Source organism: Theropithecus gelada, chromosome 6 (assembly GCF_003255815.1).
Source record: "Theropithecus gelada isolate Dixy chromosome 6, Tgel_1.0, whole genome shotgun sequence".
NCBI classification, from domain to species: Eukaryota; Metazoa; Chordata; class Mammalia; order Primates; family Cercopithecidae; genus Theropithecus; species Theropithecus gelada.
In genome coordinates this window covers 70,865,054-70,890,003 of record NC_037673.1, presented here as the reverse complement: position 1 = coordinate 70,890,003, position 24,950 = coordinate 70,865,054, and the positions used below count along the sequence as shown (strand labels likewise).

General features: G+C 38.8%; 1 protein-coding gene across 1 annotated transcript in view; it reads left to right on the top strand.

Annotated features, from left to right (window-relative positions):
* Nucleotides 1-16,107, top strand: part of COL4A3BP (collagen type IV alpha 3 binding protein) — a 145,979-nt gene extending 129,872 nt beyond the window's left edge. Inside the window, 6 exon segments of the mRNA XM_025387384.1 lie at nucleotides 1,018-1,150; nucleotides 2,331-2,401; nucleotides 4,981-5,109; nucleotides 5,858-5,987; nucleotides 7,605-7,741; nucleotides 13,022-16,107. Coding sequence (XP_025243169.1) covers nucleotides 1,018-1,150; nucleotides 2,331-2,401; nucleotides 4,981-5,109; nucleotides 5,858-5,987; nucleotides 7,605-7,732 — 591 coding nt within the window. The 3' untranslated portion in view covers nucleotides 7,733-7,741; nucleotides 13,022-16,107.
* The last annotated feature ends 8,843 nt before the right edge of the window (nucleotides 16,108-24,950 follow it).

Genomic DNA, 24,950 nt, shown 5'->3' with positions numbered 1-24,950 from the left:
AAAAGAGTCAGGCACAAAGTGATAGCTGGACATAGTGGCTGGCGCCTGTAATCCCAGCTACTCAGGAAGCTGAAACAGGAGAATCGTTTGAACCTGGGAGGCCGAGGTTGCAGTGAGCCAAGATGGCGCCATTGCACTCCAGCCTGGGCAAGAAGAGCGAAACTCCATCTCAAAAAAAAAAAAGAAGAAGAATAGTAAAAAGCTTACTAGCTGTGTGAACTGTAAAGGGAGGAATCAAAAGTCTAGAGTTTCTAGTTTGGGTAGCTGGGAAAACGGTGGTCCCAATGATATGAGTAATAAATCTGTAGGGGAAGGTAGTCTGTTGAGAGATGCTGTAATAGAAACTATGTGAAATGTCTAGCCCCATAGGTCCTTCATAAATGGGCACTTGGTTCTCCCCCATGATACATGTTTCTTCATTTCTCAAAAGTATTTATCACATAATTATCTAAAGTAGCAAACTATAATTTTAAAATAATTAATTTTACTTAGCATTTAAGGTATATAACCTCAGTATTTAAAGTAAGATAGATCTGTTATTTATGTTTTTGCCATCTTAGCTTTCAGCCATTGATTTAACAAATAACCGAGTGCCTACTGTGTTTCAGATACATCTATTCTAGATGTTGGGATACAGCATTGAACAAAGCAACCTTAATTTAGTATCTTTAAGGAGAATATATTCTAGCCAGGTTTATTTGGTTTTCTTAGCCATGTTAAACAGTCTTTGAGAATGTTTGGTAAATAATGCCTAATTCAAATTGATACATTTATTTTTAAACAACTCACAGTAAGTTATTTATCACATACGCATGTTTTTTATGAAGTTTACCTTGGATTTATAATTTTCAGTACTTTTTGTTAATTTGAAATTTTTAATTTTCTTTTAGCAGAGTATGTTCTATAAATAGATTTTCATAAAAATCTAAAGAGCAGCCATATTTAAAAGCATGTTTTCATGCTTTTATGGACTTGATTTTTAATTTTCAAACAGTTTTGGAATTATGTTATCTTTAGGTATACAGAAGAGAAGTAGAAGAAAATGGGATTGTTCTGGATCCTTTAAAAGCTACCCATGCAGTTAAAGGCGTCACAGGACATGAGGTCTGCAATTATTTCTGGAATGTTGACGTTCGCAATGACTGGGAAAGTAAGCTGTCATTATTAATATATCTTAATCTAATTATTATTTTGAATTTAACATCAAATCCAACCTAGTTTTCTGTATCTCATACATAGTTCACAAAGTTAACTTAGAAAGTATTTGGAAAATCATATAGAGGACTAACAATACATTTATGTGGAACTTTTCAGTGTACAAAATGCTTCCTACTATGTAATTTGATCCAATAACCTCAGTAATCCTACAATGATAAGTAGTTATTATTGCTTATTTTACATACAAATTAAGTAAAATTCAGATAGGCAAAGTGACTTGTCAAAGGCAACAAGGTGGAGAAGCCAAGACTGAAATTGAAGATTTCTGTTTCATCATCTACTTTTTCGTTAACTGTTTCCATGGTAAATCCTAGGTGAATCCTTTTGTGATTACTTTAGAATTATTATTATTTTTTAGACGGAGTTTTGCTCTTGTTGCCCAGGCTGGAGTACAATGACGTGATCTCAGCTCCCTGCAACCTTTACCTCCCCAGTTCAAGTGATTCTTCTGCCTCAGCCTCCCAAGTAGCTGGGATTACAGGTGTACACCATCACACCCAGCTAATTTTTGTATTTTTTAGTAGAGACAGGGTTTCACCATGTTGGCCAGGCTAGTCTCGAACTCCTTACCTGAGGTGATCCACCCGCCTCGGCCTCCCAAAGTGCTGGGATTACAGACATGAGCCACCGCGCCCAGCCTAGAGTTACTCTTAGTGTGTATTCCCCTTAGACACACAATCTCCTAAGTATAGATACTTCTCAACATCATGTTTATCATTGGCAGTTTGACATCCCTTTTTCACAGAAATAGCCACCTAAGATTAGATACAACAATTTATTTAACATCAATAAATTAGGGAAAAAGGGAACAGTTTTAGTGTTAGGGAACTATTTGTGCCTGAGTGATGCAGTAGTGATTAGAATTGCTTTCTTGCTGTGGGAGATAGATATTGGGCCAAAGAAAATGAGGCTTCCTGGTGATCAGACCTCACATCCCTCATCTGTAACCACAATGCTAAGTGTTAGCTACCTTCCATTTGGACGTAGCCTAGATAGGGCAGGATCTTGTTCAATTGACCATACTGTCCATTCGTACGTGACTTTCATCATAAGTTAATTGATCACATTCTAGGAAAAGATAATTTATCTTTTTATTATTCTCTTCATTTCAGCAACTATAGAAAACTTTCATGTGGTGGAAACATTAGCTGATAATGCAATCATCATTTATCAAACACACAAGGTAAAGATCTCTTCATTCATCCTAAAAGGACTTCAATGTAGTTCAAACACAGACATGCAGATTCCCTAAAGTAAAATTGGGGAGGTTATTAAAAGGCACAAAAATCCAAAGACTTTATTAATGATTCATGAATGTCATATATTTGAAAGGTGTATCAACCTGTTCAGAGCAGAAATGTGTGCAGGCAAGAATCTGAGAGAGACAATCTAGAAATAGAGTGCTTGATAAAGATCAACAGTTAGTTCCCTTGATGCAGTTTTTATTTTTGAAGAGACAGGGTCTTGCTATGTTTCCCAGGCTAGGCTCAAACTCCTGAGCTCAAGTGATCCTCCTGCCTCAGCCTCCCAAGTAATTGGAACTATAGGTGTATGCCACGCTCTCAGCTTTCTTTATACACATTTTAAGTCTAGAAAAGAGCCTTCTGAAATACTGAAATACATTTAAATACCTTTCTAGTATCTAGTCTCTATTAAGAGGTAAATGATAGTTACCAAATATGAATGTGAATTATAGCTTCCTGTGACAACAACAATAAGGGTAATGGCTAGTATGGTATTAGCCTATGTTAAGACTAATAGATATAAAAGTAAGTGGATTATCTGAAGGCAAAGAAAAATCGCAGAGCATGACTTGAGAGGTTAGTCATACACCAGAGCACACAGAAACATAAATTAGTTCCCTTTCACCTTATTTCTTCTTCTGCTATTCTTGATATTTAAAATTATAGAATTAATATTTCTCTTGCCTTATTCTGCTGTTTCTTTTCTGAAAACTGCCCAATAACATAATGTGTATAGCATAATAAAAGGAATTAAAATTTTGGAGAGATCCACCAAAAACAATATTAAACATTATAAAAGAAATATAATGATTTAATAGATACTTTGTTTTTCCAATTCAGTGAGTACTTCATTTTTCTTTTTTAAATGGTTTTTGAGTGCATTGTATGAAAACATTAGTCTGTTTTGTATTAAGCTCAGTCTTGTCATCTGAGACATCTTGTATCTAATAATTAGGAGCCATACTTAATTTTACATGACAGCTGCTCAGAAATGCATAACAGTTAAGATTCTGTTTTAGCATACAAATTTTGAAGTCTAATTTGAAATCTAAAATTTAGTAAATGTCAGAATATTAATAAGTCACCCTATAATTGGGAATGAAGATAAATAACCAATAATTTAGAACCAAAAGAGCCTTATTATCTGAAAATAATCCATCATGGAAAACAATCTGCTGAAGGTATTCTACTAGATAAATAGTAGATGGAGAGAGGGTCATATAAGTTGTATCAGGATTGAAAAATAAAACTAAAAATTATTAAAATCTTATATGTAACAAAATGTGTTACAGTTATAATTATTTGCCAATTCTTGGAATAAACAAATTGTCCTGGAATAATTTTTTCAAGAAAATCACATTACATTCACAATGTATGTAACCATACCACTAACACTATATCTGAAATTTATCATCACCCCAGACAGAAACTCCGTACTCATTTAAGCAACAACTATCCATTCCCCTCTCCTCACATTCCATGATAATGTTCTGCTTAGACTCAAAGTCTATAGTGTTACTTACACTACAATATTTTTCCCTTTAAATTTGACTTCTTTTACAGTATGGTCTTAAAAGAGGGCTACTGATCTCTTGATGTTTAAGTCATTCTCATTCTTTAAATTTCTATCTTATCATCCTGTGGATTTGTATTCATTAGGTCTAAATTTGCCAAATCTTCATGTATTACTGTCCCCACACAATTTACCCAACATTGTGTTCGTCAACTGCATGAAATTTTGTATCTTTAAAAAATGAATCATTTCATCTTGCAAATGATTTGTATTGTATGCTATTTATTACTCTCGGTAATCAAGAATGACACTGCATAATAAGGACTAGTCCAGGTACATATATGAGATAACCAAAACAGAAGTAACAAACAGGATAAAAGATTTGTGTTGGGTTTTTTTTGTTTTTTTGGTTTTTTTCTCATTTAAAGGAGGTAGTCCCATTTATTGAAGACCTAGGCTCCATGTCATTCCCAGAGTATATGTTTCCCCTTGCATACCTTAATATTGAAATACTCAATCTGAGTGACTTAGAATTCTTTCTAATGTGATTTGATTCAAAGAAGTCTTTTTTCTTTAAATCTTTGAATCTAAGCGGACCATAATCATGGAGTATGAGGAGAGAGGAATGGAAAGTTGTTGCTTAATGGGTACAGAGTTTCTGTTTGGGATGATGATAAATTTCAGAGATAGCCGTATGGTTACACAGCACTGTGAATGTAATTAATGTCCCTGAATTGTACCTTAAAAATTAGTTAAAATGGCAAATTATATGTGTATATATTTTACTATAATTTAAAAAATAGAACATTATTCCTTTTATTATATTGTTCTGCAAAGCTATTAACTCTGTTCATAATTAATCATTTGGTAGATATCCTCAGATGCTTTCCGTTTAAAATTTGAGAGATTTTACCTTCAATTTAAGACATTTATTGGCATTACATTTGTTTGTCCTGTTAGTTCCATGTTAGATCTGTTTTTCAGAAGATTTTTACTTCTCCACAGAGGGTGTGGCCTGCTTCTCAGCGAGACGTATTATATCTTTCTGCCATTCGAAAGATATCAGCCTTGACTGAAAATGACCCTGAAACTTGGATAGTTTGTAATTTTTCTGTGGATCATGACAGTGCTCCTGTAAGTACAATATATATAAATGTGTATAATTAAACAATATAAAGCTAAATACACAATGCAGGATAAAGACGATAAACACATCCCACACACAATACTTGATTTGATAATGCTTCTTATTGTGTTAGATTGACTGCTAGCAATAGTATAGCCCATGTGTTGTCTGAGGGCAACAGTCATGGCTATGAACATTCCACCAGGGCCATTTACCTTTCCTTCTAAGGTTTGGTGAAACAGCCAAAAGGGCAGTACGTACCCTGGGCAATAGGCTACTTCCCACAGTTATCTCTTAAGCCATTATCAGCTACCAGCCAAACCTCTGGTTTACCGCAATTTAGCTCCGTTTACCACTTAAGAGGAGGGAAGCCTGGGCAACATGGTTAGACCCCATCTCTATTAAAGAAAAATTTTGTTTTTCTTTTTTTTTTAATTAGCCAGGCCTGGTGATGTGTACCTGTGGTCCCAGCTACTCTGGAGGTTGAGGCAGGAGGATTGCTTGAGCCCAGGAGTTTGAGGCTGCAGTGAACTATGATGGCGCCACTGCACTCCAGAGTGGGCAACAGAGCAAGACCCTGTCCCCGAAAAAAGTGGATGGGGAGGAATCCTGGTGTCATATCAGCTTGGTGCTTATAAGATTTCACTGGAGATAGTTTTTAAGAGTTATGATTTTGGTTAACCTAATATGAGACTAGACCAGCAGAGTTTACAAAATACTGGGTGTCTACTGATGCTTTGTTTTTTGTTTTGGCAGCTAAACAACCGATGTGTCCGTGCCAAAATAAATGTTGCTATGATTTGTCAAACCTTGGTAAGCCCACCAGAGGGAAACCAGGAAATTAGCAGGGATAACATTCTATGCAAGATTACATATGTAGCTAATGGTATGTATTTTATTGTTTTTGCTCTTTGATAATGTGGCTGTTCTTGATCATGACCTATATGACAACAGTTTGGACAAATGCTTTTTTAGTTCTTATCCATTAGTTTACTGAATTTTAATTTGGAGAAAGGTATATCAGAATTACTAGAGAATCTTTGAAAATACAGATGTCTGAATTTCACCCTGGAGCTACTACTATATGAGTATTTCTGAAGCTAGAGGTGGATAAGTAAATTTTAAAACTTTATCCCTAGGTCACTGTCATATACCCTTCTTTTTTTTTTTTTTTTTTTCTGAGATGGAGTCTCGCTATGTTGCCCAGGCTGGAGTGCAATGGTGCAATCTCAGCTCACTGCAACTTCCGCCTCCCAGGTTCGAGCGTTTCTCTGCCTCAGCCTCCCCAGTAGCTGGGATTACAGGTGCCCACCACCATGCCCAGCTAATTTTTTGTATTTTTAGTAGAGACAGGGTTTCACCATCTTGGCAAGGCTGGTCTTGAACTCCTGACCTCGTGATCCACCCACCTTGGCCTCCCAGAGTGCTGGGATTCCAGGCGTGAGCCACTGCACCCGGCCTAGCCTTCATTTTTTAGCACCATTTTCTTAGATATTTGCCTAATAGAATGTGTTTATAATTAGGAATATAAGCAACAGTGGGGAAGGAAATTAAGAGTTCTTTTACTCATTGTCAGCCTTTTTAACTTTCTGAATCAGGGCTCCCCTAACCTTATTTGTTGCTAGTTACATATTTATTTCTCTTTGGCATTCATTGTCAGGCTTTTTGTTTTCTGAGTCAGCGTTTCCCTAGTCCTTATTAGTTGCTAGTTACCTATTTCTTTCGCTTTGGATAGGCCTTTTCATTGCTTGCTTTGGGTCCTTGTTTTACCTACTTTGCACCTGCAGTAATCATTGCAACCTCTCTCATCAAAAGTCAAGCCTTCTTCATATAGGGCCATAACTGCTAGTATGTTTAAAGAAACAGTTGTACCTGAGTAAGTTACTATTTAATTACAGTACAGATTTATGAATAAATCTGCCTTAAATAACCTTAAGTGGTGCTATAGTAATTTTTACAGGTAATTTCGGGAACCAAGAACATTGTAGAAAGGTTATAAATGCTTTCTTATTTGCTGTCTGATTATGTCTGATGGATAGTGTTAAGGAATGAAAGGTTGGGACTTAAAAAATGCTAATTAGTCCGGCCAGGTACAGTGACTTATGCCTGTAATCCCAGCACCTTGGGAGGCTGAGACGGGCGGATCATGAGGTCAAGAGTTCGAGACCATCCTGGCCAACATGGTGAAACCCTGTCTCTACTAAAAATACAAAAATTAGCTGGGCATGGTGGTGTGCACCTGTAATCCCAGCTACTCAGGAGGCTGAGGCAGGAGAATTCACTTGAACCCCAGAGGCGGAGGTTGCAGTGAGCCGAGATCACGCCACTGCACTCCACCCTGGCAACAGAGCGAGACTCTGTCTCGAAAAAAAAAAAAGAAAAAAAGAAGATGCAAATTGGTCCAATGTGAGGAATATTTTAAAAGCAAGGGAACAAATTAGGTGCTTCACATATGTTTGGAGAAGTGTATCTTAATACATTTTAATTTTCCTTTATCTTACAGTGAACCCTGGAGGATGGGCACCAGCCTCAGTGTTAAGGGCAGTGGCAAAGCGAGAGTATCCTAAATTTCTAAAACGTTTTACTTCTTACGTCCAAGAAAAAACTGCAGGAAAGCCTATATTGTTCTAGTATTAACAGGTACTAAAAGATATGTTTTATCTTTTTTTTTTTTAAACTTTGACTAATATGACTCTGTCGATACTAAAATTTAGTTGTTGAAAGTATTTGCTGTGTTTTTTGATGTTCCCCTATAGAGTATTGTTTCGTTGGTTTTTGTTGTTGTCATTGTTGTTGTTTTAAACAGGGTCTTGCTCTGTTGCCTAAGCTGGAGTGCAGTGACATCATCACAGCTCACTGCAACCTCGACCTCTGGCATCAAGCGATCCTCTCATCTCAGCCTTCACAGTAGCTGGAAGTCCCCACAGGCATGTGCCACCACACTCAGCTAATTTTTTATTTTTTGTAGAGATAAGGGTCTTGCTATGTTACCCAAGTTGGTCTTGAACTCCTGGCCTCAAACAATCATCCTGCCTCAGTCTCCCAAAGTGCTGGGATTACAGACATGAGCCACCATGCCTGGCCTTGGGAATTGCAGTTTATAGCCTTTAAAACTTAATTTTTTATTGTTTCCTTTTTCTTCTAATGCTTATGTAAAGAAATTTTGATATTATAGAACTGTAGAATTGCAGAAGGGCAAACTTCCTGTATGTATTCTTTCCTTTCCTCGAAACTTATTTTTGTTGTATAATCTTCCAGATTTTTCTTTGTATATACTGACATATTTTTGAGAGTTAAAATGTTTATACTTACTATTATAACAAAATTCTTGTTTTATAGCCTGCTTTTTTTTCACTTAACAATGTATCTTTATCTTTCTATATTTATAAGACATTAGATGTGTAAAACATCTCATTCTTTTAACATCTGTTACATGCGTGTTGCAGAATTTATTAACTAGTCCCACGTTAATGTCTGAGTTGGTTCCGTATTTTTACTGTCAACCAGTACAGCACTGAACACCTCTATGCAAAGAGGTAGAATCTTTAACCTTTTTTGTTGTTGTTGAGACAACATTTCTCTCTTGCTGCCCAGGCTGGGGTGCAGTGGCGCAATCTCAGCTCACTACAACCTCTGCCTCCCAGGTTCAAGCGATTCTCCTGCCTCAGCCTCCTGAGTAGCTGGGATTACAGGCGTCCACCACCATGCCCAGCCTATTTTTGTATTTTTAGTAGAGATGGGGTTTCGCCGTGTTGGCCAGGCTGGTCTCGAACTCTGACCTCAGGTGACCTGCTCTCCTGGGCCTCCCAAATTGCTGGGTTTACAGGCGTGAGCCACTGCGCCCAGCCCAGATCTTTAACTTTTTAAAGTAAGTGATACATTAACATGATTAAAAGTCAAAAGTGACCAGGCGCAGTGGGTCACACCTGTAATCCCATCACTTTTTGGGAGACCAAGGTGGGAGAATGGCTTGAGGCCAGGAGTTCAAGTCTAGCCTGGGTAACACAGCAAGGTTCCATCTTGACAAAAAAAAAAAAATGAGGCGTGGTGGCATACACGTATAGTCCTAGTTACTTGGGAGGCTGAAGCAGGAAGATCGCTTTGTCCGGGAGTTTTAGGCTGCAGTGAGCTGTGGTTATACGACTGCACTCCAGCCTGGACAGGTAATGTCTCTTAAAAAAAAAAAGAAGTATGAAAAAGTTCTGAGACGGGCGGATCACGAGGTCAGGAGATTGAGACCATCCTGGCTAACCTGGTGAAACCCCGTCTCTACTAAAAAATACAGAAAACTAGCCGGGCGAGGTGGCGGGCAGCTGTAGTCCCAGCTACTCGGGAGGGTGAGGCAGGAGAATGGCATAAACCCGGGAGGCGGAGCTTGCAGTGAGGTGAAATTTAGCCAGTGCACTTCAGCCTGGGCAGCAGAGCGAGACTCCATCTCAAAAAAACAACAAAAAAAAGAAGTATGAAAAAGTTACACAGTAAAATTTATCCTGTCTTGCATTCGCCATATACTATTAACTATTACTATATGCTATTACTAGTTTTTTCCAGAAAGTTTTTAATGCTTGAATGAACAAATACTAGTGTATTTTCTACACACATACACTTTTTTTGTTGTTAGAGAAGCAGCAGCATACTGTAAACACTGTTCAACATCTTATATTTGCATTTTATCTTGAAGGTCTCACATATTTATAAGGAGCTTCCTCATTTTGATGGTTATACAGTAGTCCATTGTGTAGATACACATAATTTGTTGAATCAGTTCTGCATTGGTGAATATTACAGTTTCCAATTTTTGCTAAAACAGTGTTTTAATTGTATCCATATGTCATTTTGTACTTGCAAGTTTATATGTGGGAAAAATTAATAGATGTGGTACTACTGGCCCTGCTAGGGGTTTGTGCATTTATAATTTAGATACTACTTTTCATAGAGGTTATAGTAATTGACCATCTCAACAGCAATAATGAATTGCAGTGCCTGTGTCCCATAATTTTTCATACAATGCGTAAAACAAAACTTTGTAACTTTCCCAACTCATTAGGTGAAAAATACTCTGTCAGTGTAGTTTTAATTGTATTCTTCTTATGACCGAGTTTAAGCCTGCTTTGGTCCATTGAGAATCTTTTGTATAATACCATTTCTATAAATTCTATTTTGTAATAACATTTAAAATATTACTAGGTATTGCCAATTGTGATACACAAATGGTAAGCAGTAACACGTGAATATCCTCTCATTCTCACCTATACTGAATGTTAAGTAATTGGCTGAGAAATGTATATTCTTGAGTCCTTTTCTTTAGCTAAAAATAATAGTCAATTATATAATGAAATAATGTTAAACAAATCTGATTTCTAATGATGTTTATAGTATGTCTTTCTTTTAAAAAAATGCAAAGGCTAAATTTATTGTCCGATACTAACTAATATCCCATATTAACATAAGGTGTATTACATTGATGTCTTATTTAGCTTTTTCCCAGGAAAAAGGGTATTTGAAAATAGTGTTTTGTAATATAGCCTGACTCTTTAGGGATTCTCTCCTCAGGCACATGTGCACTGCATTAAGTGTGCTCACAATTTTTATAATATCTTGTACTTTAGAATTGTTATAGCTAGATCTGGATGCATTACTTCTTATTGTTTCTGAGTCTGTGCCATATTTATCAAATAAACCAGAAAACTGATGGCACGTGACAGAAACAGGCTTATCACCCTGCTTAGTGATATGTCTCTTTGCCATAGCCACTAGGTTTTTAAAGTGGTGCTGTTTCACTCTATCCAAGACCAGATTTTGTTTCACTCTGTCTTCTCTCTTCACCATGACCTTGCTGAAACAGCCTCCCTCTTGATGCTTTATATGACTTCCTTACCAAAGGGGCTCAGATATTCAACTAAACAAGACAGAAAATATAACTTTGTATTAAAGCAAAAGAAATCAGAATGCAGTTCTGTGTAAAACATGCTCTCAATTATATTTGAGAAGAATAACTTTTTGAAACATTTGAAAGATACATGGTAGGATATTAGCAGCATTTGCATCTAGACTGTTGGATTTAGAGCAGTGTTTTATTGACTCTCTGTGTGTGTGCATGTATATGTGCACAGATTTTTCATTTACGGACCTAGGAGGGAGGAGCTTGGAATCTTAAAAACGTCTCTGGGGAAGAGAGGTCTATTGTTTGTGGATACGTGTATATGTGTGCAAAGATACAACTGAAAAGATTCATTGGCCCAAACTCAAATCTGGCTTTTTGAGTCCAGATTGAGCTTCTTTCTAACAAAGATCCAAATTCAAACCTTAATGTGAAAAAATCTTTGTTACTGTAACATGATTTTTTTTTCTTACAATAATTATGGAAGATAAATGTATGAAGTCAAACCCAGCATTGAAACCCTAGGAAAGCGAACATTCTTAATTTTGGTGATGGAAAAAATAGTAACATCAAATAGTGTGTATATCACCTTTAGACAAAGTTCTGTAAAGAGTTAATAAGATCCAAAGTTGTTTAACAGTAAAAACTATATATATATATAGATTTTTTTTTTAAAGACAGCGTCTCACTCCTGTCGCCCAGGCTGGAGTGCACTGGAGCAATCTCAGCTCACTGCAGCCTCAACTTTCCAAGTTCAGGTGTTCCTCCTACCTCAGCCTCCTGAGTAGCTGGGACTACAGGCACACACCACCATGCCCGGCTAATTTTTTGTACTTTTAGTAGAGTTGGGGTTTCACCATGTTTCCCAGGCTGGTCTCAAACTCCTGAGCTCAAGCAATCCGCCTGCCTCAACCTCCCAAAGTGCTGGGATTACAGGCGTGGGCCACTAGCCCAGCCAGTAAAAACTTTTAAACTCATTTGACAAAGAGTTCAGAGCATGTTTGTTGATTAAATAAGGCAAGCGTCTCTCTCATAGCTTGAATACATTTTTTAAATTCTTGATAAATAGTATTGTATGTCATAATTTTTATTGCAGGCTAAGAAAAGAAATGCCATGTTGTGGGGTAAAAATCAGGAGACCTTTCACTGATCCCCTCTGCTTGCCTATATTGCCCTTTTTTTTTTTCAGATGCCTAACCCCCTTTATTTCACACACCTATGCAAATTGTGAGGCCGAGGATGTGACTACAAACAGTTAAGATTTGATTTACATAAATAAGCTTTCTCCCTCATGAAAATACACTGTGTCACTTCACACTTGGTCTGACACACACAAAAAATTCTCACCCTATGTGGCACAAATACACTGAGCATGCAATATTAAGTACACTTTCCATTTTATTTTTCTCCAGAGAATAGTCCATCTTCAGTCTTTAAGGACGCAGCTCCTTACATGGGCTTTGGTGGGGCTCAAGGGGCAGCACCCACAGATCTAAACTGGGGTGGAGGTATTTGATTCTTCTCCATGAGATCAATTCCTGACTACTTTGTTGTGAATTGCACAACTCACACAGTAATGTAGCTTCACATACAACTTGGGAAGCACATGGACATCAAAGACGCTTGCTTCGGAAATGTCCCTGACTGCTGTGGCCTTCACTGTGTATCAAATGACGAATTTCTTAATGGCCTTGTCCTTGAGCATGCATAGGGCACAGTTGGTGCAGCAAACAGGCTGCACGTGGCAGCGGCCCTTTTTGGCACAACCATTGTTCCTTCTTTTCTTTGTCATCTTGGAGGCCCAGACCGTAGAGAGGACTATTCCCCTAACTTTTGAAAAATTCCATATACCTTCGATTCCTTGCTGATAGGATAAGTTCAAATTTGTAAGGTTAATAATTTTGCATTCATAATGATAAATTTTAATAGAGATTCTGTGCATTACATGAATATGGAGGGTGGGAGAACTCTGTTCTGGTAGTCTTGTTAGTAACAAACATACTGCTGAGTTTTTTACTTGTCTTTTTTTTTTCCTTCAGTGACTGAAGCAAGGCTGTGTGACATTCCATGTTGGAGAAAAAAAGAAAAAAAAAAAAGCTGAATGCTCTAAGCTGGAACGTAGGATCTATAGCCTTGTCTGTGGCCCAAGACCTTGGCCTTGTGTACAAAAATGACAAAATATTGCAATAGCAAAGCTGAACATCTAACACTAGCTATCTCCTGCTAGATCTCCTTGCTCAGCATATAACTATAAATACATGTAAAATTACATGTATATGGCTATATTTTTATTTGCTTGCTCCTAGAAGAGAAAAAAAAATCAACTTTGAATCACAACTAGGAATTGATGCTTTAATTTTTGGATACTTTTTCAGAATTTTTAATTTACTATGGTCCGGCCTAAGATCCTCTGTTGTATCAGGTTTTGTGCACAAAAGAAAAGCACAAAAGTTGAACGCACATGGGGCATGTGCTTTCTGTGCAGCAAATAATCTGGATGAGGTTCTTTTTTCAGGCCTACAGTCAAATCTGTGTCCAGAATTTTTTGACTTTTTTGCTTTGTATAATCATAGAATTCGTTGCTGCTGATTTCTATAATGATTCATGTTGTTGTGTGTGTCTTAATAACTGAGGGCTGTCAATAACCTGTGATTTTGCCTTTTCTATAGTCTTACTCCCATGAAGAACCTTGGTTCTGATGGAGAAAGTGAAAAGCTTTATTTCTTCCCCCAGATATCTTTATATTTCTATTATATTTTTTAGTTGTGTACTGTGTGCTAGACATTTTTTTCAGTTTATTACAAACACAATTTGGTAATCCCTAAATTGGTTCTGCCTGTCTCCAAACAGAAATATCTGTACAAATCTTGTTGGTATAGACTACTTTCTGGAAAATGGTCAAGATAAATTCATGTTTCTTTAAATTTCTAAGGTAGTATATGGTATAACTTGTTTAAAGCAAATCAGACTGAGTTTGACATTTAATTCAATATTTCTGGTATTCAGTAACGGGTATATATGTTTGTTCTTCCAGTTTGGGTCAGTTTAAAAGATAGGTTGCAAAGTATACATGGAAAATGTGAGCAATGCCTCTCTGCCTCTTGATCAGAAACTTCAGCAGAGCAGTAAAGATTCCACATGATTCAAACTGAAATGCATTTCTTTGTTGCTATATGAACTTAAAATGTAAAATACCTTTTTCAGTTTAAGTCTTGTGAACAACATTGAAGCATGGAGATGAGGCAAGGAATAGTGCTCACTGAAGTTGAAATGACTGCCCACTTCAAAATCTTCATTGTGTTTACACACCAGTGTATTTATACAAATCAGAGGCATTTTGTAGATGCTTCGCTGACTTGTTCAGCTCTGTAAAAACACAGAAATCGGACCCATTTTGTAAAGCAGAAAGTCATGTCACATGGAACATGTCCTGTATATATCACATACATGGTAATGGAGTCTTAATGATAAGTGCAAGATAATAATTTAATGATGGGATTAGTCTGATCGCTTAATATGCACAATCCTGGAAGTGAATTACTTGCATCAGATATAGTGATATTTATTATTCTGTACAGAGAGAAAAATACATATAAAACATATGCTTACATTACATGCACGCAGATTTCACGCTCCATAATCTTTTCTATTTTTTAATTTACCTTTCTGTAAATGATGTGCATGGAATATGCCTTATAGAAAAATGCTGTTCATAATTTGACTACGTGGAAAAGTGCCTATATGGTGGTAATGCTAGTAAGGCAAATAAGACAAATTATCATGTTGGTTTACTACATCACCAGTTAACATTTTATATTGTGATGTTTAAAAAAGAAAAGTTTATACCTCAAATGTGTATTTTATTTTACAATCAGCTGTGGGTTATGGGGTTGGGATGGGAGAATGGGAGGGTTGGGGAGGGCAGGTTTATTCACCATAGCCACTGATAAGAATCTTCAAAAAAATTCTGTATGCTCACTATAAATGTTTCTCTGTTTGCCATTTCTGGTAACTGTCATGAACACAGACAGTTAACTCTTTCATTACTAAATTGGATAGCTTTATTTTACAGAAGTATGGAAAGTTTACAAAGCAATATCTAAATCTAATTATCACTAGTTGCATTTGGACTAAATGTGATGATATACTTTTGCAATTGATTCTGTAAATAAAATGATTATACTAAAATATTTGTATTAAGAGAAGAAAAGATAACATTTTACCTTTAGATAACTGCACTTTTACTTCACTAGAGTTAATTCCACCCAATCAGATTGAGAAATAAATTGGTGAATATGGAAAGAGTCCAAAAGAGGTCAGAATTTGGAGAGGTACTGGCCTTCTGGACAACATTTAGATCCTCTAGAATTATTTTCATTAAGCTGATTCCTACATCCTGAATATTCATGTTTTCTCATCTACAGATAATTTGTCTTCCTCCAAACCAAAAGAAAAAACTACCCTTTACTCTCTTTTCTACTCAGTTTATCTTTTGTGCTATGTTAGAAACTTGAAATCTATTGGTGATGTGGGGTTTTATCCCTGACTGCCACTGCACAGGACAAGAGAGCACAGTGTTTCCGTTGGAATTCAGGACTCCTGGTTTTGAGGTAGAGGATGATCACTGCAGTACTTGGTTTGGTATTGCCACAGGGGTAACTAAACCAAAGGAGGGTTATATCTGTAAGGGAGGTGTAAGAAGGCAAAATAAGGAAAAGGAGGAATGGGTTTTCTCTTTGTTCAGTTTCATCAACTAATTTATACACCTAATACAACGTCAGTGTCAATTGCTATTAAGAAATTTTTAGTTGGGCTGAGCTGGTTCTCTTGTGAAATTGTGCTGGTTATCTTTAAGCTTATCAGTTATTTGTCCAATTAAACACTTTTCACCAGTATTTAGTCCGAGTTGTATAGACGATGTATTTGGATTTTGTCATGGTTCATCTACAGACTCAAAACATAATCATTTTAAAGTACCTTGGGAGTGTGTAGAGTAACTTCTATAATAGCTTTATGATCCTGATGATGTTTTTTAAACATAATAAAGTTGGATCTTCCATGTTACAATCACAAAATTAAAACCAGTATTTAAAGTGGAAAAGTATTAAAATATTATGGACAAATATGCTGGCTTGATTTGTTTTCCTTAACCCTGAGTTATTGCCCTACTCTGAGTAGTTAAGAGCTTGAAATTCAGTGTTCTTCCTGTAACCCACTTAGGGATCAAGAAAACAAAGTTGCAGCCGACATTTTTATTTTATTTTATTTTTTTTTGAGACAGAGTCTTGCTCTGTCACCTCGGCTTAGAGTGCAATGGCACGATCTTGGCTCACTGCAACCTCCATCTCGCAGGTTTAAGCGATTCTTGTGCCTCAGCCTCCCAAGTGGCTGTGATCACAGGTGTGAGGCACTACGCCCGGCTACTTTTTGTATTTTTAGTAGAGACAGGGTTTCGCCATGTTGGCCAGGATGGTCTCGAACTCCTGACCTCAGATGATCCACCAACCTGGGCCTCCCAAAATGCTGGGATTACAGACATGAGCCAGTGCCCAACCCAATTTTTTTTTAAACAAAATATAACAGTGGAATATATCAAGTATATGACATGTAATAAATATTTTGTATGTATTTTGTCATATGTATTATACATATGTGTGTAGTGGGTTACAGTTTACAATGAATTTCTTACTGTGGATCACGTCCAGAAGTTTTAAAAGATTGCTAGAGAATTAAGCTATATTCACTTGGGTGTTTCTAAAATGGAAGCACAGTGCTGGCGAATGATACACATTTATTTTGTAATTGATCTGTATGCACTTAACCATAAATAAATCATCTCATTTATTTAAATCTCATTTAAATAATCTCAGCTCCACTTGTTGCACTCAGGGAATTTATGCCCTAGAACAACCATGAAATGGGAAGTGTGAACTTGCAGTTCACTCAGCCAGTGGATTTGTATTGAAAGGCACTGAGCATATTTCTTTCCTAGTGTTCAAAAATACATGACATCCAAACAATGTAATCTGTAAATAAAAACCAACTACTTAATCTGGTGGGATGCTGGAGGGAAAATCTGACTTGTGTTGAATTTGTTGACAGAGAAATATGTGGTCCTCATTCCTAGAGGGATTTTCTAGGGCAGTTTTAACTGCAGGTTTTGCTTTAGGCTTGACTTTGGAATATAACCTGCAAATAAGGTGTAGTTCTACCTAGCAGTTTCAAATGGGGTTGCTTTTATAGGCTCTTCCAGATTTTCTTGCCATTATTTGAACTTGGTTACTACAGAGTTCATACTATCATTTACATTGTCTGCCTATTAAGACACATTTTCTGTGAACTTTCCACATCTGTATCCTTTGAATAGCCTTGCACAGATATCATAAGTGAAGCTACTTTATTTGGCCTCTTCATTCTTTCTTTGTATAGAGTTCTGTGAGGTTAGTACTAGAACAAATCTTTAATATCTCTGAAGTTATTAGAAGATGCCAAACCACGATGTTCCTGTCACCCAGGCTCTGTGGTTGATGAGGTGTTGTGTGAGGGTATCTCTGTCGTGTCTGTACCAGGCACTGTGCCTGCTTTTTCTGACTCCTCCCCACTCAGCAGTCCAGTGAGGTGATAGTGGTGATTGGTGATACCACCCCTCTTTGTTACAGAGGAGGGAACAGGTTGGGGTTCCAAACCTACTGATTGACTCAAGTTTGTTTTCTTCCCATTAGACTTTACTTTTTAATGCCTATGTGTAATATCTAGAATATAGTGTTTGATGGACTGGAAAGAACCAACATGCTTGAAGACTAGCAATTTTGGTGTATGGGTCTTAGTCCCACACTTCAATATTGGCTTCACAAAATTCCAAATACACATGGTTCCTTAACAGTGGTTCGATTTATGATTGTTTGACTTTATACAAAGCACTACAAATACAGTACACTCCAACTTGCCATGGGGCTGTGTTCCAGTAAACCAATCATATACGGAAAATACTGTAAGTCAAAAGTACATTTTCAGCCAGGGGCAGTGGCTCACACCTGTAATCCCAGAACTTTGGGAGACTGAAGCGGGTGGATCACCTGAACTCAGGAGTTGGAGACCAGCCTGTCCAACATGATGAAACCTGTCTCTACTAAAAATAAAAAAGTTAGCTGGGTGTGGTGGCACACACCTGTAATCCCAGCTACTCAGGAGACTGAGGCAGGAGAATTGCTTGATCCCAGGAGGTGGATGTTGCAGTGAGCTGAGACTGTACCACTGTACTCCAGCTTGGGTGACACAGCAAGACTCTGTCTCAAAAAAAAAAAAGTTTTCAGCTTACGGTATTTTCAACTTGGAATGGGCTTATCAGTACATAGCCACATCATAAGTCGAGGTGCTTCTGTCGAAAATGCGTTATTATTTTAACTTATTTTCAACTTACAGTGGGGCTTATCAATATGTGGTCCCATCACAAGGGGCTTTTGTAACGATGTGTCTTATAAAATCCCACCAGATACAGAAAGGAGGTCAGTAAAGATGAAATTTGATCACGATTTGGTGCTTAAACTTTCTTCCTGTCCTCCAGCTCAGATGAAACAGGAAACTGAGTCATAAAACATTACTGCAAACAAGCCCAAGGATTTTATCCCAGATTTTCAACCCAAGGATGAGCTGCAATATAACTATCACTGTTTTGTTGGCTGCCTACCACAGAATGATCACTGAGGAAATAAACCAAGCTTTGGATTCACTGTAACTTGGTTTACTGTGGTTCTTTTCTGTATTATTGTTAGGATTGAGAGGTTTAAATGGTAACTGGGTCCAGCAGCAGGGAATCTGTGTGCAGCAGCTAAATCAAGGTGTAGTCAATGTACAAAACACTTTAGCAAATTGGATATCAGTAATTCCCCAGCACCCTAAAACAGTTCCCAAAACAAGAATTTATTGAACTCCTACTACATGCCATAAAGGATTGGAGATACAGCAATAACCAGCATGTAGCCTTCATTGTTTTTGTCATAACCAAGCTTCTAAGAAATGTATCCAAAGCTAAAGGAAATAGGCTGGGCCGGGCATGGTGGCTCACACCTGTAATCCCAGCACTTTGGGAGGCCAAGAGGTCAGGAGTTCGAGACCAGCCTGGCCAACATGGTGAAACCCCATCTCTACTAAAAATACAAAAGTTAGCTGGGCGTGGTGGTGAGCACTGTAATCCCAGCTACTCGGGAGGCTGCGACAGGAGAATTGTTTGAACCCAGGAGGCAGAGGTTACAATGAGCCGAGATTGCACCATTGTACTCCAGCCTGGGCGATGGGGCGAGACTGTGTCTCAAAAAAAGAAAGGAAATAGGCTTTGAGATCACAAGCATTTGAATAAGGTACATTGAACTTACATTGTGACTTGGCCACATTTGAGATGTACAAAAGTGTTTTTAATTCTTGGTTCTCAGTTCTCAAAAGGTAGATAGGAAATGGGTTGTTGCTGTGTTTTAAGTTCACCAGCCTCTGTACATTGATAGCACCACATTAATGGTATTCATTTTAATTTAAAACTACAATTTATAGTCTGTGACTCACTTTTCATTCCTAGCATCCAGTAGGTTTTTTGTTGTTATTTCTAAGTAAATTTCCAAGTCCCTGGTACCATGTATTCAACATACTGAGAAAGAATGAGACTTAGGAAGACCAGAGGTTCTCTTGCTCTCTCACTTGAACAGCTTTTATCTTGGGCAAATCATTTTAATGTGTCTAAGTCTATTGTAATCTTCTATAAAATTATACAAAGCCACCTACTATGGCTGCATCACAGGGTTGTTTGGGGAAGAGCAAGATAATGTATTTTAAAGCACTATGCAAATATTAAGGAAATACACAACTGCAAATATGTGCTAGGTGCTGGGTTTTGAATGGTAGAAATAGGAAGATGAGCAAGAGACAAGAATAATGACAAGTTGCAAACATTTGGGGGCTTTGAGCAGAACTGTAAGTTACTTGGCTTGTCTGGGGTTTAGTCTACCTCCAGGACATAACCAGTAAGGGAGAAGACTAGGGGGAGAGGCACAGGCAGTTGGTTGAAAACCTTGAAGTCTATAAAGTTTGATCTTTGTTCTGCCAGCAGTGGGAGACACTGAAGGACTTTTTGGAGCATTATTATTGTACACATTTTAGAAATATCTGTGGGTCTTGCTGCCTGGTTTCGTTTGAATAGGGAATAAGTCAAATGATTTGGGTTTTGTTTTTTTGATACAGTCTCGCTTTGTCATCCAGGCTGGAGGCGTGATCTTCCACTGCAACCTCCGCCTCCCTGGTTCAAGTGGTTCTCGTGCCTCAGCCTCCCGAGTAGCTGGGATTAAAGGCATGCACCACCATGCCAGACTAATTTTTTTATTTTTAGTAGAGACGGGGGTTCCTCCATGTTGGCCAGGCTGGTCTTGAACTCCTGGCCTCAAGTGATCCACCTGCCTCAGCCTCCCAAAATGCTGGGATTACAACATAAGCCACCGTGCCCAGCCTGATGGTTTTGTTGTTGTTGTTTTGAGGTGGTTTTTTGCTCTTGTTGCCCAGGCCGGAGTACAATGGCATGATCTCGGCTCACCGCAACCTCCGCCTCCCGGGTTCAAGCGATTGTCCTGCCTCAGCCTCTTGCTAAATGTTTCAATAGTGCTCTTATCTCCAAGAGTGAGTCCACACTCCTTGACTTCAGTCTCATATCAAAGGCATCTTTTAGTAGTTTGGCCTTACTCCGTCTTACCAGCCTGACTCCTTGGTCCTCTATACAGATAAATTGTCACAGCCAGGTAGATTTACTGTGTCACTCAGCAATCCATGCTTACCTTCTAAGGAAGTGCCTGCTATCCTCCCCTTAGTCAATAGCTAAAACCTACTTCAGGGTCCCAACTTCTGAACTTACTTATATCGACCCCCTCAACTGCTATTCAGTTCTATTGTATGTCCTTTTCCTTTATATTTGGATTATATAACTACTATGATATTGCTTGTTGTATTAGTCTAGAAACTCTAATAAGCTAGGCTCTAGCTTATCAACTCAACTGACCAGTAGAACACAAGGCCCCACCTAAAGTCAGAGAGCAGTTTCAATAGAGTGTATGTTTAAGGTGGCAAAAAAATGAAAAAATATATATGGATAGGTTGTGAATAGAAGGAGCAAATGAAACTGGAGGGGCAGAAGAGATTTTAACTTCAATGAGAAGGTGCAAGGATGAGATCCGGGAAAAGGAACACCATTATCTTCTTTTCCCCTAGGACTTAAGCTTTATAAAGAGATGCCAACTCTCCCAGCCAGAGATAGTGGCAGATGAGCAAAGAGTCAAAAGAAATGTCGGGAGCCCACAGCAGGTCTGGGCTGCAAAGGGTTATGGATAGTTAGCTGTGCAGCTGCTGAGAAGCGATGATGGAAACAAAGATTGACTGAGTCACCTCTGCTAACAATCCCTGTGGTGCTCTGTGGAAGGTACTGGGCTCTTCCCTGAAGTATCAATACACATGAGATTCATATCATCCACTACAACAATGTATCATGTTTCCGTCTTTGGATGATAAACTGATTCTGTGTTTATATGAGGACACCATAAATATAGCATTTCATAGACTACGTAGAGCTAGATACCTTCTTAGAAGCCAGCGAAGCCAACTGTCTCATTTCACAGTTAAGGAAACTGAAGACAAGATAGGAAATGAATAGCATAAAGTCTCACAGCAAGGACTGCAATGGAGGTCTCTGGATTTCCAGCTCCCTCAACACTGCCTTCCTCTGTTGTGACTGTTTTCTGTTTGGCATGAGTGCTAAGTATATTAACTTGTTGCCTCGGCCATTCAACAAACTTAGAGGACCTTTTAATGTAAGGCACTTGTTGAAGGTAACAAGAAAAGACATAGTCCCTGCCCACCAGAGACCTCAGTCTGGAGAAAAATGTGGGCAAGATTTATCTCTGCAGTATAGAATTTAAAAATCTTTGGCTTTTTTTAAACATGTTTTTATCATTTAATTTTTTGTTTGATAATGTATGTAATTCCTTAAGAAATAAATATTAACAGCCTGGCCAACATGGTGAAACTCTGTCTCTACTAAAAATAGAAAAATTAGCCAGGCGTGGTGGTACATGCCTGTAATCCCAGCTACTTGGGAGGCTTGAGGCAGGAGAATCACTTGAACCTGGGAGACGGAGGTTGCAGTGAGCTGAGATTGTGTCACTGCACTCCAGCCTGGGTGACAGAGTGAGACTCTGTCTCAAAAAACAAAAAATTATTGGAGGTGCGTTTCCAAAACTTTTTCTGATGGGGTGTTCAAGGTTTGAGTTCTACTGGCATAGGTAAGTGCTGTCCTGAGCAAGTTAAAAATGGCTTTTACCCCAAGAACTTTCCATTTAAAATTACCATTCTCCTGGTATATACCAGCAAGCCTCAGTTATTTAACTGCTGTACAGTTGAATAAGGTACTGGTCCCTGGCCTGTTAGGAACCAGGCCGCACAGCAGGAGGTGAGCAGCAGGAGAGCGAGCATTAGCCTGAGCTCCGCCTCCTGTCAGATCAGCAGCATTACATTCTCATAGGAGCAAGCACCCTATTGTGAACTGCATGTGAGGGACATAGGTTGCACACTTATGAGAATCTAATGCCTGATCTGAGGTGGAACTGTTTCATCCCAAAATCACCCTCCCAACCCCACCCCATCCGTAGAAAAATCGTCTTCCACGAAACTGATCCCTGGTGCCAAAAAAGGTTGGGGACCACTGGGTAAGAGCATCCAGATGTGTTGAAAGAGGCTTGGCCTGAGGTAGGCAAGCTCTCCATACAGATCTGAGTACCTTTTGTTATTAGGGGATGAAGTTTTAATAACGAGAGCTCACAGGTTATGTCCTCGATGAGAAAAGACTGAGGAAATGCACCAGAGCTTGATTTCATTGTAAGAGCCCTTTGAGGTTACAGCCCAAGTCTAGACAGTGAAATGGGCAGGAAGGTAGAAGCTCCTCTGTTAATTCCTTTGTGAGCTTCAGGGCTGCAAGAGAACATCACACATCATGTAGGGCTAACAAAGCTCTATATTCACTTTATTGTGTGCAAGGCTTCTACTTAGTACAATCCCAGCTGATTTTAGAGTGGAGACAGAATTGCCCCCTCAACTGCCCCCCACCTCCACTCCAGCCCACTTCAAATTTGCAAGTGACATGAAAGCAAAGTACTTCCATAATCAACACAGAGGGGATGACCGGAGCCCTTCTAGTTTGGATTACTTCCTGATGCTTTCCTTCCATCACACACACACACACACACACACACACACCCTATATGCTTAGTTAGCAGTTGGCGCACACACATAAACACACCCTGTATGCTTAGCAGCTGGCACAAGGCCCTCCTACTTTTACGCTCCCTGCCAAGTGGCTTCAGAATTAGCCAACTGGAATGCTGTTGCCTGGGACTAATCCTGCTCCAGTGCTACAATCCTGGAACATTACAGTTCAAAGTAGTCAAACTTCATAGTGCAGGCGGGGTGAGGATGGGGAGTGGACAGTGATACATACTTCTAAAAGGGGCTCAATTTTTCCCCCTATCTGGCCCTTTGCAGCAGAGTGCAGGGAACAAGCAGGAGGGTGAAGGGAATAGGTGGTGGCACGTGCTTCTCTCTGGGGCAGTCACTCCACAGGTTGAAGAGGTGGCGAAGACCTTCATTGTTGTTCTGGGACAGGAAGGGGGTGTATGAGGAGCACCAAATCCAAGTAACATTTTCTAGTTAGTTATTACATCTCTCTTGGGTTAATTCCAATTGAATTTTTATTAGCCAACACTTGGTCACTCCCCGGGTGTTTTCCAACCTTGTGCTACTGAATAAACAGTTTTGTAAAACCATTCATTCACAGCCCCACCAGGTACCTCATATTGAAATTCTAACCTATTCGTGCAGCAGCAGCACCTGTTAACTGCCAAAGTTCTGGCCCCACCCCAGAACAAGAGAACAGGAAATTGCTGGGGCGGGGCCCAGCAGTCTGTTGAAGCAGGTCCTCTGGGTGGATGCACACTCATTTGAGAGCACAGTATTAAAGCCATCTTTTGCATTCAGCCTCCTAACCCCAGTGTTAGTGTGAGGCTCTTCTTTTGGCCTTAGGGAGCAGCTGTTAGAAAACTCACATCCTGATGCAAGAGTGCCCATATCTCCCCCGGCAGCTCTCAAACTTGCACACGATGGAAAACAACAGCAGGGACGGGGGGTAGGAGGGCTGTGTTCCAGGCACACCAAAATGAAAAATGCACTCCGTTAAGCTTTAAACACATAATTGCAAACTAAATCATCTGCCATCTTCTCTCGGCTTCCAGTGTAGAGGTTACCCATTATTTTTGCTAACTGGGCAAAGTAATTAATAAATTCAAGACTTACCTAGCACAGGAGCATACTTCGAGAAACACTGGTCATGAAAAAAACACTCCACAATGAACATAATGCTCAGGAGATTGGTATTGATGTGTTTTGCTGTTCTTTGTCCTCTTATCTAAACTCAGATCCTTCAGTGTGAGATGTGCCCCTTGGATTTAATCCTGTATTGTCTCCTGAAATCAAACATCCTGTCCTGCCACATGCATCTCATTGCTCAGCTTATCACCCAGGCGGAAAGCAGGCTTGAAGATCCTTCACTCTCTTCTGTCCAGCCTGTTCCACCCTGAAGAGGGCTGAGCATACAGGTGACCACAGGTCATTTCAGAGAAAAACTCAAACTGATCCTCTAGTATCTGGGCCTTGGTTCTTTCTTAGTGGCTCATACATACCTTTTTACCTCTAACTACAGCAAAAGTGTAGTCAATCATTTTATGTAAATTATTGACTCACAATAATTTCTAAAGAGGCCATCCTCAGCTATGCTAAGCTGTACAAATTCCCCTCTCCAATTCAGCTCACACAGCTTAAATGCTTGCAATGGCTCTTTGGTTGTGGTTGCCCCTCTTCTCCTTAACTAGCCTTCCCACTCTCACTATCCAA